Below are 16,699 nucleotides of genomic sequence, written 5' to 3'. Positions count from 1 at the left end.
GAGGCTGCTGATGCAGAGTGACTAAGACCCCCTCTTAACCCCGGGACGCTCAACCTCACAGAGGAGTCATAAATAATGAGCGCCAAAGGGCATGAGAGCAACAAGAAGCAACTGATGATTGTGCCTGGAAAGGGGGTCAGAGAGAGGCTCACAGAGAAGATTGTAAGAACAGCGGCCGAAAGGAAGGCTAGAGTCGCAGATTCGCGGGCAGTGTTTTCAGAAGAACCCATCCTTCACAGTCTCATTCACTCGATACGTATTGATCAAGCGCCTGCTGTGGGTTGGGCTACCCAGGGGCTGTGACACGGTGGTGAACAAGGCAGCCCCCGTCAGGGCCAGTTTACCCAGTAAGCACAGCAGACACGGCACCCAGGGCCCGTGACAGAGAATGTGAAATGGGGCAGCTCCTGTGGAAAACAGTCTGGCAGTTCCCCAAAATGTCAGAGTCACCATAGGTCCCCGCAATTCGGCTCTAGGTATATACCCGAGAGAAATGGAAATGTATGTCCACACAAAAACCTGCTCATGAATATTTATCGCAACATTACTCAATAACCAAAAGGTAGAAACATTTTGTAGATAGTCCATGTTTTATCCATTTTGTTTATCTGTCCATCAACAGATAAATGGAACATCATTCACCCATAAAAAGGAACAGAGGACTGGGACGTGCTACAACACGGATGAACGTTGAAACATGCACAGTGATAGAAGCCAGTCACAAAAGCCCACCTATTGTACGATTCCATTCAGATGACAGTCCAGAATCGGGAAGTGACAGAGACAAAAAGCAGAGACATGATTGCTTAGGGCTGGAGGGAGCGGGAGACGGAGGTTGGGGGACGTCATGTGAGTTAATGGCTAAAGGCTTCTTTCTGAGGAGATGAAAATGTTCTAAGATTGACTGTGGTGATGGCTGTACATACTAAAGCCACTGAATCATGCATTTTAAACAAGCCAATTGTACAGTAATATGGATATCTCAATAGGGCTATATGAAAAAATGGAGCCCTGGCCCCACACCTCATGGGTCTCACGGCCTAACAGGAAGAACGGCCCTGGAGCACGAAGTCACAGCTGTGCGCATCGTTGTGAGGGTGGCAGAGCAGAGGGCCACGGACGACACCGAGGGTCCCACTGTAGTCACGGACTCCAGGAGCTCCCCGAGGAGCGGCAGGCCGGCCTGAACCCTGAAGGCCAGCAGGCCTGTCAGGAAAAGCAGCTCGGGGGCTCCAGGCTGACGCGCCCGCAGCTGCGAGCCAGGCACACAGCCCATCCCACCGGGGTCTGCGATTCCAGGGACGCATGTCCACATCCGGGGAAGGAGGGACGGGAACGACAGGGCAGAGAGCCTCAGCTCCCACATGGAGCCTCCGCACTCTGGCCTGGCCCTAAAGCCAGGTCAGCTCCCTGCTGATTAATAACTCAGAGCTCTGGAAACTACAGGGACGCTCTGTCCCCAAGTCAATAAAAACTGAGCGATTCCAAGGAGACCGCCCACCTCCATCCCACAGACACTACCGGAGGCAGGAAACGCCCCTTCGGTATTTCGACTGAGGTCACAATAAAGGAGGAGAGGGATGGAAGGATCCCCTTCCCTGCTGGGAGGTGGGCTCTGGGGCCTGGCAGGTCCCAGGATGCCTGCTGGACAGGGGAGGGCCTGGAGCCTTCCATCCGCACCGCTCTTCCTAGTGGCGGGCGCCCAGCTCAGTCCTGGGCGTGAGCAAGGCCGGGCATGCACTTGGAACAACATCCACCAAGGACTCCCCTCAGGGCCTGCAGCAGGGCCCCCATTCTCCCTTCCTCCCCACCGGAGGAGATGACTCAAGGCAGGTGGGACAAAGGTGCCTCCTGGTGGCAGCGGGGCCATCCTCATTCCATTCAACTCAGCAAACGCCTCCAGAGCTTCTTCTCTGGGCCAGCTCTGCGCTGGGTGCTGAGGTACCAGAGGAACAGGCCCAGCCCCCTGCCCTGGGCAAGAGAGAGAACGGCCTGCATGAAGCCAGAGCTTCACTGCATTTGACTGGGCCTAGAGAATCCAAATCCCAGCCGCTTCAGAGTACCCTAGTGAGGACAGGAGGGGAAACAGCCCTGATAGGCATGGGAGGGTGGATGGAGCTGCTCCATGTCTGTGTCTGTCTCCACAGAAGGCCTCCCACTTCCTGTCCTCTGCCTCCACCGCTCTCAGGTGCTCCCCTGCAGCCTCTCTTCTCCCCAGGTGCCTCTGCCTCTGCCCCAGTGGCCCTCCCTCATGCCTGTCACATCTGTGGCCCAAGTCTACCCACTACTGCCACTCTCCAGCTGGGATCATGCCAGAAGGAATTCTGGCAGGGGCTTGGGTTGGGGAAGTGGCTTCAGAAGTGGCACCGTGAGCAGAGGAGGGGTAGCTTAGGGTCACTGCACCTGGTAGAAGGAAGAGGGCTGTCCCAGCCATCCCAGCCCCAAAGACAACATCAGGTACACACTAGCACCCAGATAAAGGTTGGTTGCCACCTTGAGCTAGATACCTACGAGGAGCAACACTTTCACTCTGGACAGGTGGCAGCTATGTGGGCAATATGAGACATTTGAATTAAACCTGCAAAAAAATCAGCATTCCTATAAGGGCAGGGAGGAGGGAGACCAAACGAGAAGGGTGCTTTATCTCTCTGGGAGGTGACAAATTCCCTCTAACTGTTCATTAGTCTGAGGTCCTGGCAAGGGTGGATGCAGCACCCCAACCCGACTCCGACCCTGGGGGACTGCTGAGCTTCCTTTCCCAGTGGCAGGTCTCAGCAGGAGAACCTCCCTAGCCTCTCACCAGCACAAACTCGTCCCTGGGCGAAACAGAAGCTCTCTGACTCGTCCCCATCATGCCCACCCCACAGATAGCATCGAATGAGCCAGCAGGCAGTGTACAGTAACCCAGCGGAGGGGCTGAGGCTGGGCTGGGCCAGCAGATTTCTGGGATTAAGTTCAGGCTGGCTGACAACAGCAACAAAACTGTCGCTGCAGCAAAACCTCCAGCCCAGAGCTGCCAGGGCAACTCCTACCCCCTCTCCACCTACCACCCTCTAAAATGCCTGAGAGTTGTGTTACACATCGTCTGGCGAAACAGTGTCTCTGACCTATAAACTGCCGATGGCGACAGCTCATCCCAGAACAGGGATTATACTTGACCAGTCCCAATTAGCCCCACCCCACTTGGCCTGATCAGGGTTGAAGGAAGCTAGGACATGGGACAGCATAGGAATGGCTAATGGGGTCGGAATGCTTCAGCCCGGGGTGGGAAACAGATGGGTGCTGGACGGGAAGAGGGAGGACTGCTCAGAAGTGAAGGGAGGATTGACCAAAAGTGAGAGGAAAGGGGAGGCAGGGAGGGAGGAAAGAGCAGGGAAAGAAGTGGGCAGCAGTGACAGCCGCAGGCACTATGCAACGCACATCCCAGACATGTTCCCGTTCAATGCCCATGCCACTGCAAAGCAGGTGTGCCTCCACGCCACACACCAGGAAGTGAGGCTTAGAGAGGTTACGATCTCCCCAGGGCCCTTGGCACACATAGGGGTGATTACTGACATGGTTTCGAGTGGCCCTTGTGCCTGGTGACAATAAACAGCTGGTTGGTGGCAAAACTGGGATTATACCCAGGTCCATCTGGCTCCAAGATCAGGATCAAGTCTTCTGCTCTCACTGGTGCTGTCTAGGCCATCCCTCCTGCTCCCTCCCTTTTCATCTCCACGGGGCATCCTCCGGTCCCCTTCCCAACCTCCTGGAACCCCTTACCTAGCTCAGAGGAGTGGAATGCGCTTCCCTTCTAGCAGCCTGACTCAGACCCCAGAGACCAGAGGTGCAGGGCAGACTGGACTGCTTCTCCTGGGAGCTCTTGGGTCTCTGCACCACCGTCCTTCCCAGGGTCATTCCCGTCCTCCCCAGGGCCATTCCTGTCCATGTGGGAGCCGGAGTCTCTTTTTCCTGAAATTCTACAAAACCAAATGCCCAAATTCCTCTTCTTTATGCTCCCTCTCCTTTCTCCCTTTTTTCCTCCTGCTTTTAATTTTGCAGTGTATCCATTCACACAATGAAACTCCACGGCATGTGCCACATTCTCCTAAACCCTGGAGACCCCAGGGAGAACAAAACACACAGCAGTGCCTGCAGGCTTCCTGCAGCTGACGCCCCAGCCAGGGCAGTTAGACTACAACAGGCAAGTCCACACAGGAGAGGACCTTGGATGATGATACGTGCTAAGGAGAGAAGGGAGCATGGCAGGAGGACAGGGAGGACTTGGGGCGGGGGCTTTCAACAGCGGGTGAGAAGGTGATGTATACACAAAGCCCTGGAAGAGTTGAGGCCACATATAGCTGTGGCCAAGATGAGAAAAAAGTTCCCATCAGAGGAAACAGCGAGGAGGTGAGTGTCTGAGGCAGAAGTCTCCCTGCCTGTTTCGTGAACAGCCCTGAGGGCCAAGCAGCTGGAGAGGAACGGGCAGCAGGACGGTGGAGGGAAAGAGGTCAAGGACGGGAGAGGTGCCCTGTGTAGCACCTTGCAGGGCAGGGACTCCGAGTAGCTGGGAAACAATGGAGAGTTTTGACCATGGAAATGACATGATCTAATGTGGTTTTAAAGGATCAAAGGAGCTAAGAAAAATCTAAAGGGGCAAGGGAGGAAGCTGGAAGACTGGCGGGGAGGACGGTTGAGCAGATGCTGTGAGAAGTGATGGGCTCGGGCCAGCAAGGGAGCAGTGGGGCTGGGAGAAGAGGTAGCAGTCTGGGTATGTCGTGAAGGGAGGATGTGCCAGTGGATTGGATGTGGGATATGGATAAAAAAACAGAAGACAAAAGGAAGAACCCAAGAATTTTGGCCTGAGCCTTGCAGGGATAGTGAAGTTGGCAAGCGGAACATATTTAGTAGGAACAATTAGGAGAACAGTTTGGGATATAAAGTCAGACCTGTTTCTGTGGGTCTTGCATCTGTGGATTCAACCAACCGTAGATGGAAAATATTCTTTAAAAGCTGTGTCTGTACTGAACACACACATACTTTTTTTCTTGTCATTATTCCCTAAACAATATAGTATTGTAACTACATAGCATTGACATTGCATTAGGTATTACATGTAATCTAGAGATGATTTAAAGTATACAGGGGGATGTGCATAGGTTATATGCAAATACTGTGCCATTTTATGTCAGGGACTTGAGCATCAGTGGATTTTGGTATCTGCAGGGCGTCCTGGAACCCTTCCCCCTAAGATACCAAAGGACAACTGTATTAAGTTTGAGATGCATAGCTGATATCCAAATAGAGATATTGATTAAAATATACAGTATTACAGGGGTGGAGTCTGGGGCAGAGATGTGCCTTGGAGTCATTAATGATAGATAGCATTTAAAGTCATGAGTCCGTATGATATCACCAAGGGAATGAGTCTAAAGATGAGAATGGGTGCCAAGGTCGAGCCCAGGGACTGTGCAGTGTCTATAGGTTGGGGATGTGAGGAGGAGCTAGCTAAGAAGAATGAAAGCGTGGCAAGAAATCAGAAGAGTGTAGTGTATGGAACAAAAGAAAAAAGTGTTTTAAGAGAAAAGACATGGCCAACTATGTCAAATACGGCTGGTAAGTCAAGTACAATGAGGGTTGAGAAGACCACCAACGTTAACATGGAAGCTGCCGGTGATCTTGACAAGAAGTATTCTCTTGTTATTATTTTTCTGCTCCTTTCCACCCTCAGACACACAGTTGATGGTTGGAAATAGAAATTTGTGCACACCTGAGCTGGGTACTTCTGGTCACAGTGCACATCCGCTTCCAAGTAGAATCCAAGCATCCAGTCAAACAGAGGCCACATGCCTTGGCCTCAAATTATGTCACAAAAGTGTTGACTGGTGGATTTATCTTAACATAAATCTTCCCCCACTACCTTGAGAACAGAGGCCATCTTTCTACCTTGGCACCCTCAACACCAAGCACATGCTTGGTACAGAGTAGGCACTCAATAATTGTTGAATCAATGAATGAATAAACGAACAAATAATGAATGAATATCCTTTGAGTGTCTCAAATCAGAGATGTGTCTATCTACAGAGATGTAATAAATTGTATTACAAACTCCATACCATTATTTACCTGAAGCTGTGCAGACCCTGTCTCTCTGTTGCACACACCCACGTCTCTTTGGTGGACGATATCTTCATAGATAGATGCATCCCTTGTGAGCCTCTTGCTAGCACTCTTACCACCCTAACTTTCTGGTGGTTAGCCACACTTGCAGTGAAAAAGGCTATTGCATTTACGACCAAAGCAAATTAACGTCCCCATGTTGTCAATTGTGGCGGACTTATGGGGGGAAAATAGGACTATAATGTTAATATATTTATGTGTTTTTAATGTTTAGTGTTTGATGTTACAGCCCTCATCCTGATGAGACTAGGTGTGTCTGGGTTAGCCCGTTGTTAAGGAGGTTACAGGCATGAAGAGTTTCTGCTAACTACCCAAGCTCATAAATGCCTGCAAATGGCTTTTTCTTAGTTTTATGGGGCCAAGCCTCAGATCGCCACACACATAAAAGGGGTGAGAAGGATCCACTGGTCTCAAAGGGACTCCCAGCTCCAGCTTCCCACTCTACACTCGCTCCTTTGCTCCCACCCAGGAAGCCACCATGTCTTGCCGCTCCTACCGCGTCACCTCTGGTCACCGGGTGGGCAACTTCAGCTCTTGCTCAGCCATAACACCCCAGAACCTGAACCACTTCCAGGCCAATTCTGTCTCCTGCAGGAGTGGGCTCAGCTTCCGGGGCCTTGGCGGCTTTGGTGGCTTTGGTAGTCGGAGCGTCATCAACTTTGGGTCACACTCACCCCGGATAGCTGCTGTAGGCCCTTGTCCCATCCGCTGTGGAGTTGGCTTTGGTGTTGGCAGAGGGATGGCCTTGGGCTTTGGTGGTAGAAATGGTGTTGGTCTGGGCTTTGGGGCCGGCAGTGGTGTTGGTCTGGGGGGCGGAGCTGGCAGCAGCCTTGGTTATGGCTTTGGCGGCCCTGGCTTCGGCTACAGACTCAGAGGAATTGGAGTCCCAGCAGCTCCATCTATCACAGCTGTGACTGTCAACCAGAGCCTGCTGACCCCCCTCAACCTGGAGATTGATCCCAATGCCCAGAGGGTGAAAAAGGATGAGAAGGAGCAAATCAAGACCCTCAACAACAAGTTTGCCTCCTTCATTGACAAGGTACCTATGATAGCTGAATCTGTGGGTCTAGAATGATGAAAGCTAAATGTATTGGGGTGATCTCTTTCTTAAAAAGAACCAGCCTAGGGCATCGACCTTGACCCCAGGTCCATCAGGTGTCTACCAACGGCATTATGGCATGGTTTCTGGGTTGATTTGCTGCAGAGCAAGGACAGTCCAGAGGAAATGATGCAAGGTGGGCTAGAGTAAGGCAGTGGCTGTGTCTTCTGGAGGGAAGAGGACCATCCAGCCAAGACTGAGGAGGCCAACCATTAGGGCACTTATGAGTAGATCCTGAACAGGCTGGAACATCAGGATTTTAGCCAGGTTTTGGATGGTATGCTCTTTATGAGGTTTTCACAGTTTCTGAGGTCCTCAGATGCTAGGCTTAGGAGAATGGAGTATGGAGTTGAGTAATTTTTATACAAAAAACAAAGAATTCATGCCCCCACATGGAGTTTCAGGATTCTGCCAAGCTGGCTAGATTGAGGGAAATAGTAGGGAATGGCCACTAGTAGTCACTGGTCTTCAGGCCAATGCAGGGAAACAGTGACGTGGATCATCCGAAAGAGCAGACAAATCACCAAGCCTGTCCACGCGGAGATGGAATGCTCCGAGTGTATCTGAGAATGGAGTATAACCTCTGTAAGCTTCAGTTTCTTCTTCTCTAAATGAGGGGCTGGAGCAAATGATCTTTAAGTTCTCTTCCAGCTCTACACATTTCAGCCAATAGAATACCTGAGATGTTGGTGTTATGATCTGAGATTCCCCTTCCTAGCCCCATAATCTCACCCCAAATGTATTTTCCTCCTCATTCTCTGCCAGGGATGGCTGGCGTCAGTGCTCAGATACTGGCAAACCCCAACTTAAGCAGAATCAACCTTTCCAACTTCCTGCTGAACTGGCTGATGACTTTCTTAGAGGGTAGGCAGGGAAATGGTACTAAAGTGCTGTGGTTCATAAGCCTCTATTTGTGGCTAAGCCTGGCTGAGCATGGGGAGGGGGTCACAGACCTGCCCTTTCAGCTTCTCCTGAGTTAGAGGTCGAATGAAAGTCAACAGAGGAGAAAACACTGTCCACACGTGGTTGAGTCCTCACAGCCATCTGAGGAACTGGTGGAGGTGTGGATGTCCCCATCAAGCCCTTCAAATGCCATTTCTTTGCCACTGTGGACTTAGGTGCGGTTCCTGGAACAGCAGAATAAGCTTTTAGAGACCAAGTGGAGCTTCCTCCAAGAGCAGAAATGTGTCAGGAGCAACCTGGAGCCCCTCTTTGAGAACTTCATCACCAACCTGCGGAGGCAGCTGGAGGCACTGCTTAGTGACCAGGCCCGGCTCCAGGCTGAGGGCAGCCACATGCAGGATGTCCTTGAGGGCTTCAAGAAGAAGTGAGTGACATCTGGTCTGTGCAGCCCAAGGACAGGCATAGGCTGGCCCCCAAATAAGTAGCCCAGCTCAGATGAGAGCAGCTGAAGGGTCAGCATTGAATGTTGGCTACCATACCCCGCCTGGGGACAGAGGTGGGGGCAGTGATATGTGAAGGGGAGAAGGAGACCCTTCTGAGGGAAAAGGAGCACTCTGGTTCTGAAAACAGTGCCCATGTTCAGCATCGAGTTGGGTCCTACTTCCTCTATGGTCAAGGGCAATGACCCTAAGTTGCTTCTACCAGAGGAGCATAGTAATGGACCTGATTTTCAGACCCCAAATCCAAGTTGAGAAAGTAAAAGGGATCTTGAGAAACAGAGGGGTACTGACACATAAAAAGTCTTAAAGATGGCACAGAGAAGATGATGGTGTGTGGGTAGCAGCAGGGAACTATTATCCTGGATGAACCGAGAGGTCTTAAGAGGTTCACCGGGGAATTGGCATAATCGGTTCTCGGTTCAGAATGAGAATTCACCATCTCAATCTCTATCGCACCAGGTATGAAGAGGAGGTGGGATTCCGGGCCAATGCTGAGAATGAGTTTGTGGCTCTGAAGAAGGTAAGGGAGAGCCACAGGCCAGGTGAACTTTCCTCCAGACAAGCAAATGCTCTCGAGGCCCCCAGGAAACTAGCCAGGTGGCCCTGTGGAGTCTGCAATGACACACACAGAGACAGTGGAACCCCTGAGATCACAGAAGCTTCCCCATGATGTTCTGATTTGGTCTCAGACTATTTGGGATTGGGTCACATGAGAGCAGAGGTATGAAAGGATGACCTAAGTGTCCTGGATTAGCTAGATTTTTCTTGCCTCTAAATGAGCATCACAAAATGTCCAACGGCCAGTGGGGGAGTTTCACACGGTAGTAGGGAGAAGGGCAATAGTCAGCGTCACTCCCCCCAGGGACTTCACCACTTGTGGGAGGCCTGTGGGACTGACCCAATCTTCCCACCCATCTCCGGACCTTGTCTAGGTGGGAAGGCCAAACAGTACACAGGTAATGAGTATTTAATCCTTCTCTCTTTCGTGCAGGATGTGGACACAGCTTTCTTGCATAAATCTGACCTAGAGGCCAACGTGGATACTCTAACTCAGGAAATTGACTTCCTGAAAGCCCTGTACATGGAGGTGAGGGATTTTCTTCTCTAAGGTGTCCAAGGAGATCAGTGCTTGGCCTGGACTCCCTAACGACAGAGTCTTGCTCACACATCCTCAAACACAGGGTATCACACATCTTTCCTCCCATCTCTGTATGCTCATGTACCTGCAAACGGAGGAGGTACATTGAGCAGCCTGCCTCAGGTCCATGAATAAACTCCTTGGATCTGTGATCCACCTCCTTATTGACCAATCTACAGACTGGGGGCTGGAAAGGTCACTTCCTGTCTACTAACCAGAGGACTCTGGAAAGTTGATTTGCTAACAGAGGTAAGAAAAAATGTGTTTGACCTAATTAGCTTTCCAAACAATTTTTCTGGTTTGGCATGGACCCAGCCAGAGCTGCACTTCTGGCTGTGAGTGGAAAGGCTGAAGAAAGCTCCCTCTGCAGCCCTCATCTTGCGGGCCAGTTCCAAACCCCCTGGTTCTATTAAGGACTTGGGATATAGGGATTCCTATGCCACCATGCTCTAAAATATTGTCAGCTCTCAATGGCCTGTAACCAGCACAGCCACTTTGTAGATCATCCAAAGAAAAGTTTAAGCCCCAGTAGGGCCCCACACCACGCCACCAAGCTCCTAGGACCCCATGGTTTTGATACTCCCTTAAGCAAGGTAGCATGTTAAAGGACTGTCTCCAAGAATATAACAAAAGCTCCAAAGTCAGACTGAAATTGTTCTCAGACATGTCTTGTTCTTTGCCCTCCGTTTGGATGGTCTTGCTTTGCTCTGAACCAATGAGCAATGCACTCTGCCCCTGACACCACTTCCTGGGGACCCTGTGGCAGAGTCCCGGCCACTGAATGGGACTCTGAGCCCATTTGTCTTGCTGATCCCCCAACACAGGAAATCCAGCTGCTGCAGTCGCACATCTCAGAGACATCGGTCATTGTGAAGATGGACAACAGCCGGGACCTGAACCTTGATGGAATCATTGCTGAAGTCAAGGCCCAGTATGAGGAGGTGGCCAGGCGCAGCCGGGCTGATGCTGAGGCCTGGTACCAGACCAAGGTGAGTGGGCGAGGCTAGCGAAGGGGTGTTGGCAGCTCTGGGGGTAAGACTCATATACAACAGAGAGGGCCAGTGGAGGTCTGAAGCCCCTACTTAGTGGGAGCTGTGGTCTTGCCCTGACCTTTGGACCCTCAAAATACCCTCCTCTCCTGCCAGTATGAAGAGATGCGAGTGACGGCTGGCCAGCACTGTGACAACCTGCGCAACACACGCAACGAGATCAACGAACTGACCCGCGTGATCCAGAGGCTGAAGGCAGAGATCGAGCACGCCAAGGCTCAGGTGGGCAAAGGAAGTAAGAGGAAGCCCCAGAAGGAGGAGAGGCAGGGCCCCGAGCCACAGGGCCCAAGTCTGAGGAGGTGAGGGCGACCACCAAGACTCAGAAACAGAGGAATGGGGCAATTAGGCCAAGAAGACTTCCTGGAGGAGGATAATATGGAAAGGAGAGAGAGCGAGCTTCCCGTATAGAAGAAAAGGCTGGGACCGACCCAGAGCGGGAGGAGAGGCAGAAAGAGTAAGTTGACTCTCTGGACCCTGTGGGTCTGGGGCAGCAGAAATCAGACAGGGCAAAGTCAGCAGGGATGGAAACTGAAGTCAAGCAACTCTTCATTCCCTGGTGACATCAACTACAGAACCACCAATTCCCGGGAAAGCATCCATGGAGTCTGTCCCTGGCTTGGCACCAGGCTATGTTCCCACCAAGAGGGGCAGTGTTTCTAACCCCACCTGGGAATCCCGTGGCCCTGCCAGAGCCCACCTGCGAACTGCCCTCCCTGTAGCGCGCCAAACTGGAGGCTGCGGTGGCCGAGGCTGAGCAGCAGGGCGAGGTGGCCCTCAATGATGCCAAATGCAAGCTGGCAGATCTGGAGGCCGCCCTGCAGCAGGCCAAGCAGGACATGGCCCGGCAGCTACGTGAGTACCAGGAGCTGATGAACGCCAAGCTGGGCCTGGACATCGAGATCGCCACCTACAGGCGCCTGCTGGAGGGCGAGGAGTGCAGGTGAGCACCCTCAGGGCAGCAGGAGGGTGTGCAGTCAGACTCCGGCATCTGGAAAGACTAAGTAAGAAGAGGGGACTAGGTGAAGAATTGCGGAAATGAGCCATTTCTAGAGGTGACAATACATTTTCTGCGAACAGAAAATGTATTGGGTTGCCCAATACATGGTTGTACTTGGGTTGCCCTTGTCAGGGGATTAGAAGAAGGTTCTAGATCTTTGCCTCTCAAATGCAAGTTTGTAGACAAGCTGCACCAGAATCACTGGGAGCTTTGTTTGGCTGGTTAGTTTGCTAAAATTAATAATAATAATACATTTCCTCAAATATTTTAATTTAATCGTTTTTGGATAGGGTCTAGGAATATAGAGTCTTTCAAAGCTCCCCAGTTGTGTGTACAGCCAGGAATAAGAACCACTGCTCCACTGGTCCACTCAGACAAGAAAGCCCTTTTTATGGCAAGTAGGTTTTCAGGGAACAGTAGCACATGTAAAATGACGTGTTTCTTTCTCCCTCCAGGATCAGCGAAGGTGTCGGACCAGTGAACATATGTAAGAAACTTAAGTCTTCTTCACACATTTCTCCTTCCTTCAAACTTCCTTTAAACTCAGGCCCACCTTGGGATCAGGAGGCCTGAGATGGCTGGTCTGGCCATGGTAGTCAGGGGAGCTGGAGCCATCTGGCCCCTGGACTGGGCACACCTCCTCAGCTGAGGTCTGAGACCACCCCCCCCCCAGACCCTGCCTTCCCCGGAGCGCAGCATTCACAGAGGTTTGCAGGGCCTATGAGGTGGGAGAGGATTCCGGAAAAGAGTCAGCCTTTTTGCTTTGAGTGGCCTTGTCCTTTGAGGGAGCCATCTTGGGGACTTAGAAGGAATAGAAAGACCTGTGCCAGGGAGGACTCTCTTCCCCTGATGCAGGGACTGCAGCAAGGTGAATAGAGGTATCCCTGCTGTTGCCAGACAGTCAAAGTACTGACTGTGCCCAAAGCACGTAGGGTGGGGGCACGAGCAAGGCAAGCCAGCTCTCTAGAATTAGGACCTTGAGAAGAGGAGTCCTAGCCACTGTCGACCTAACCTAGAAGGATCCCTGGGGGAGGAGCAGGCATTGGCATACCGGCTTTGCCTGCTCAGAGAAAATAAGTAATTTGCCAGAACTCACAAAGCTAGCCAGAACTCAAACCCAGATTTCTGACTCCAAAAACACACGTGTACACTGCTGTGTGGTGGAACCGAGGGCTAAGCTGTCTGGGTCAGACAGTCAGAGCTACAGGTGACCACAGGGGCTGGGGATCGGGGGCAGCAAGCCATGGCTTTCTGCAGGAGGTCAAGCCTGAGGGGAGATGGCAGATGGCAGAAAGGATCCTGGTAAGAGGAGACAAGAGTATGCCCCTATGCAGATGGGGCGGGTCTAGGCAAGGTATAGTCGGATTTGAGCCCTGGGGCATGGCAGCGTGCCCAGTGGAGAGCTGAGGGCCACAGAGCAGAGCCACCAGGAGTTTAGGAGAGAACTGAGAAGGGACTAGTGTTGGAGGAGTTTCTCATGCACCAGGCTAGGGGAAATGTGGGGACCGCAAGGGACATAATATAATTGGAAGAGAAGAGCCCCATGGCTCTGTGGAGGCTCCTGCTCCAGCTGTCTGGAGAATGCAGCTCACTGCTCGCCTCACACAACCCAACCCAACTTTGGCCACACACACATGACAGTCAACCTACGGGTATATGCAGACATCTGGGGAATTGGCTGAATTCTTCCATTTCAATTTGGATGTTTGATTAACCACCCAGACAAGAGAAGGGCAAAGTGGATACTGACTGTGTAGACAGTAGGGACCACTTCCCCAGATGCCACAAGCCCTGCTTCCCACCCCCAGGGCCTTTCCCAGCAGCCAGACCCCCCAGGTACAGCCCAGGGGGAGCATGTAGGCCTGGGCCCCTGCAGTGGCAGTTCCCTGACGCTTTCCTCCTCCCCCTGCAGCCGTGAGCAGCTCCCGGGGCGGCGTGATCTGCGGGCCTGAGCCCTTGGTCGCCGGCTCCGCCCTGTCCCGGAACGGGGTCACCTTCTCCAGCAGCAGCGGCCTCCGCGCCACCCGCGGGGTCCTGACCTCCTGCAGCTCGAGCCTGGGCGGGGATGTGCTGAGCGCGGGAGCCAGGGGCAGCTCGGTGCTCGCGGGCGAGGCCTGCACCCCCAGGGTCCCCTGCCCCCTGCCCACCCCTGGCGGCTTCAGTAGCTGCAGCGGCGGCCGCAGCAGCTGCAGCTCCAGCGTCCGCTTCGTGTCTACCACCGCCTCCCCCCGGACCAAGTACTGAGAGCCGAGTCCCACACCGCCACCGCCGCTGCCAGAGGAGAATCAGCTGGACACCTCCTGCCTCCGTGCACTCTGGGCCTGGGGGCCTCCAGCTCCCCTCCTGCCAGCAAGCCTACCTCTGGCTCTCCCCCGGGCTGCTCTGCCTGACCGCAGGTCCTCTTGGAGGAATTTTTCGCCGTGTAGAGATCCTCTATCGGCAGCCACAGCCAGGCTAGCTTCTCCCTGCCTCCCAATTTCATTCCTTTGAATCACTCCTCACTGTCCAGCAACAGCTTGACAAATACAGATTCAACACAACTACAAAAATCGATGGACCTGGGAGAAAAGGAACAGTTCAAAGCCAGAAAGAATGTGTTTGGGCACCATCACCATGGATAGCTTTGGCTCAATTTAGAGAATGGAGAGTTAACTGTCCACACCGTAGGCGTCCTTAGCCAGCCATCCTTGGCTTCCTTCCTCTTCCTTTCCCTGGCAGGAGAAGGTTCTTTCCTTCTCTTCCTGACTCAGAGGATCCACAGCCCTTGGTGGCCCAGGGATCCCTAAGTCCCCAGAGATGGTTCTTCTCCCAGTGGCATATGCCCTGGCTCTTTCTCTTCCTGGGTTATTGGCTTAACTCTGGCATGTGAGTCGGTGAGGTGGATGGGGTGCAGGTGGAGAGGTGGGCTCTGCAACAATCCCTGTGCCCCTGCCCTGCTGGTGGCGTGAGGCCCAGCCTTGTCCGCAGCAGGGTTTGTGTCTGCAAGCCCCAAGGAGGCCTGGGGCTGGGGTGGGGTGGGGTGTCGTTTGTACCACTCTTTGTGTTCTTGGGTTTTCAATAAACTTGCCAAGCAAACTTCACGAGGACTCTGGCCTGTCCTTCTGAATCACACTGGAGGAGTGTGGGGGAGTTTGCCTCCTAGACTGCGCCAACTCACCAGCTCATGAGCCCACCCTGCTGAGGACTTGCCAAGGGCAGAGGCTAGTGTCCTGAGCACAGGGGAGGCGTTGAGGAAAGAGGGTCCAGGCCCTTTCCTGAAGGGGCTCACAGTTCTGCAAGGCAGAGGAGATGTAGCAAAGGCTCTGAAAACAAGTGCCAAGTAGCCCATTTCTCTCTAAGAATCACCTTCGCCCTTCAGGGGTGCCCTCCTCCTGACAAAGATGAACCCTCTACCTGTTCCCCAGGTCCCAGCCCATCTCCAGGTCCTCTGGAATCTTTTCAGGAACCTCCTGGTCTTTCTGTCCCTACTCTTGTCTCCATCCAACTCATTCATCATGATGCTGCTACAGAGGTCTTTCTCACATAGAAAACTGATCATGACTCACCGCTGCTTACAGCCCTCAGTGGCTCCCTATTGCCTTCCAGAAATAGCCCAAGCTCCTTAACATGGCCTACAAGCCCTGTGTGATCTTTCCATACATTTCCACCCTCTGCCATCCCTTCCATGCACCCCACTTCCCATCTGTCATCTTTTATTTATTTATTTAACAAATATATGATAAGTGCCCACCAGGCATGATGCTGGGAAAATAGTAGTGAACAAGAGTCAGTCCTTGCCCTCGAAGAGCTTACAGTCTAGTCTGACAAGTGGACAGGTGCACAAGTGATTACAACTCGATATGCTAAGAGTAGAACCAATGCTGTGATACACAGAGGAGAGGCCCATCCCAGACTTGGGGCATCATTAAAAGCTTCCTGAAGGATGTGATGTCCCAGCAGAGATACAAAGTTCTTGATACAAAGTTCTCTCCCTTGAACTTCATATGCATGAAAGATCCAAAGCAGCATATCAAAGGCATTGAGAACTCAAGTAAGATTTAAACCAGTTCCCAAGGTCCAGACAATCCCTAAAGGGTATCAACACAGGACAGACACAAAGCAGCATATCAAAGGCTTGGAAAACTAAACTAAGTTTGGAATCACTGCCCTCAGAAGGAGAGACAGAACTTGCCGTCTGAACCTAACTAGGTTGATTCTCTACTAAAGCAAAACAAAAAATGAAAATTCTCCAGAGGATTTAGCAGGAATCAGAATCTACACATCAGAATATTCAAAATGTCCAGAATATATTCTAAAGCTATTTCGACTTTCAAGGAATCAGGTAAATGTGACCAATTCTTAAGGGGAAAGAAAATTGGCAGATGCCAATTCCAAGATGATACAGATGTTGACTTTAAAGCACTATTATAACTATATTCTATGAGATAAAGGTAAACACATTTGAAATAAATAACAAGGTAGAAGTTCTCAGCAGAAAACAGAAACTATAAAAAATAAAACCAAATGGAAATTTTAGAACTGCAAAACACAATATTTGAAATGAAAAAAAAATCACTGATGGGCCCCACAACAAAAAGGAGTGGACAAAGGAAAGAGTCCACAGCTTGAAGATAGATCAATAGAAATTATACAATCTGAAGGATAAAGAGAAAAGAAGATTGGAAAAAAAATTCTGTTAACCTTGAGAAAAATGACATATAGGGGAATAACAATTCAAATTACCATAGTTTCTCATCAGAAACCATGAAAGACAGAAGATAATGGAACACCACCTTTAAAGTGTTGGGCAGGGAGGGAGGGGGTAGAATAGGGGAAGAACTGTGAATACAGAATTCTGTAGCCAGCAGAAATATC

The 16,699-nt window shown here is 51.6% G+C and overlaps 1 protein-coding gene across 1 annotated transcript; it reads left to right on the top strand.

Moving 5' to 3' along the window:
• The first annotated feature begins 6,579 nt into the window (after nucleotides 1–6,579).
• On the top strand, nucleotides 6,580–14,089 carry KRT84 (keratin 84, type II). The gene is made up of 9 exons (XM_012650620.1): nucleotides 6,580–7,198; nucleotides 8,377–8,585; nucleotides 9,121–9,181; nucleotides 9,653–9,748; nucleotides 10,624–10,788; nucleotides 10,945–11,070; nucleotides 11,568–11,788; nucleotides 12,301–12,332; nucleotides 13,758–14,089. Exons 1-9 carry the CDS (start codon nucleotides 6,638–6,640, stop codon nucleotides 14,087–14,089), a joined length of 1,803 nt encoding a protein of 600 aa, XP_012506074.1. The 5' UTR covers nucleotides 6,580–6,637.
• The last annotated feature ends 2,610 nt before the right edge of the window (nucleotides 14,090–16,699 follow it).

This window comes from Propithecus coquereli, unplaced genomic scaffold (genome assembly GCF_000956105.1).
Source record: "Propithecus coquereli isolate 6110/MARCELLA unplaced genomic scaffold, Pcoq_1.0 Scaffold111, whole genome shotgun sequence".
Classification (NCBI taxonomy): domain Eukaryota; kingdom Metazoa; phylum Chordata; class Mammalia; order Primates; family Indriidae; genus Propithecus; species Propithecus coquereli.
Note: the sequence above shows the minus strand (reverse complement) of the source record. Positions and strands in the feature narration are given on the sequence as shown.

What these genes read in the sequence shown, in the direction of transcription:
- KRT84 (XM_012650620.1), top strand. Translation starts at nt 6,638, where the DNA reads ATGTCTTGCCGCTCCTACCGCGTCACCTCTGGTCACCGGGTGGGCAAC. An exon ending in AGGCCTGGTACCAGACCAAG is followed by an intron (nt 10,789 to 10,944) that starts GTGAGTGGGCGA and finishes CTCTCCTGCCAG; the next exon opens with TATGAAGAGATGCGAGTGAC. An exon ending in TGTCGGACCAGTGAACATAT is followed by an intron (nt 12,333 to 13,757) that starts GTAAGAAACTTA and finishes CTCCCCCTGCAG; the next exon opens with CCGTGAGCAGCTCCCGGGGC.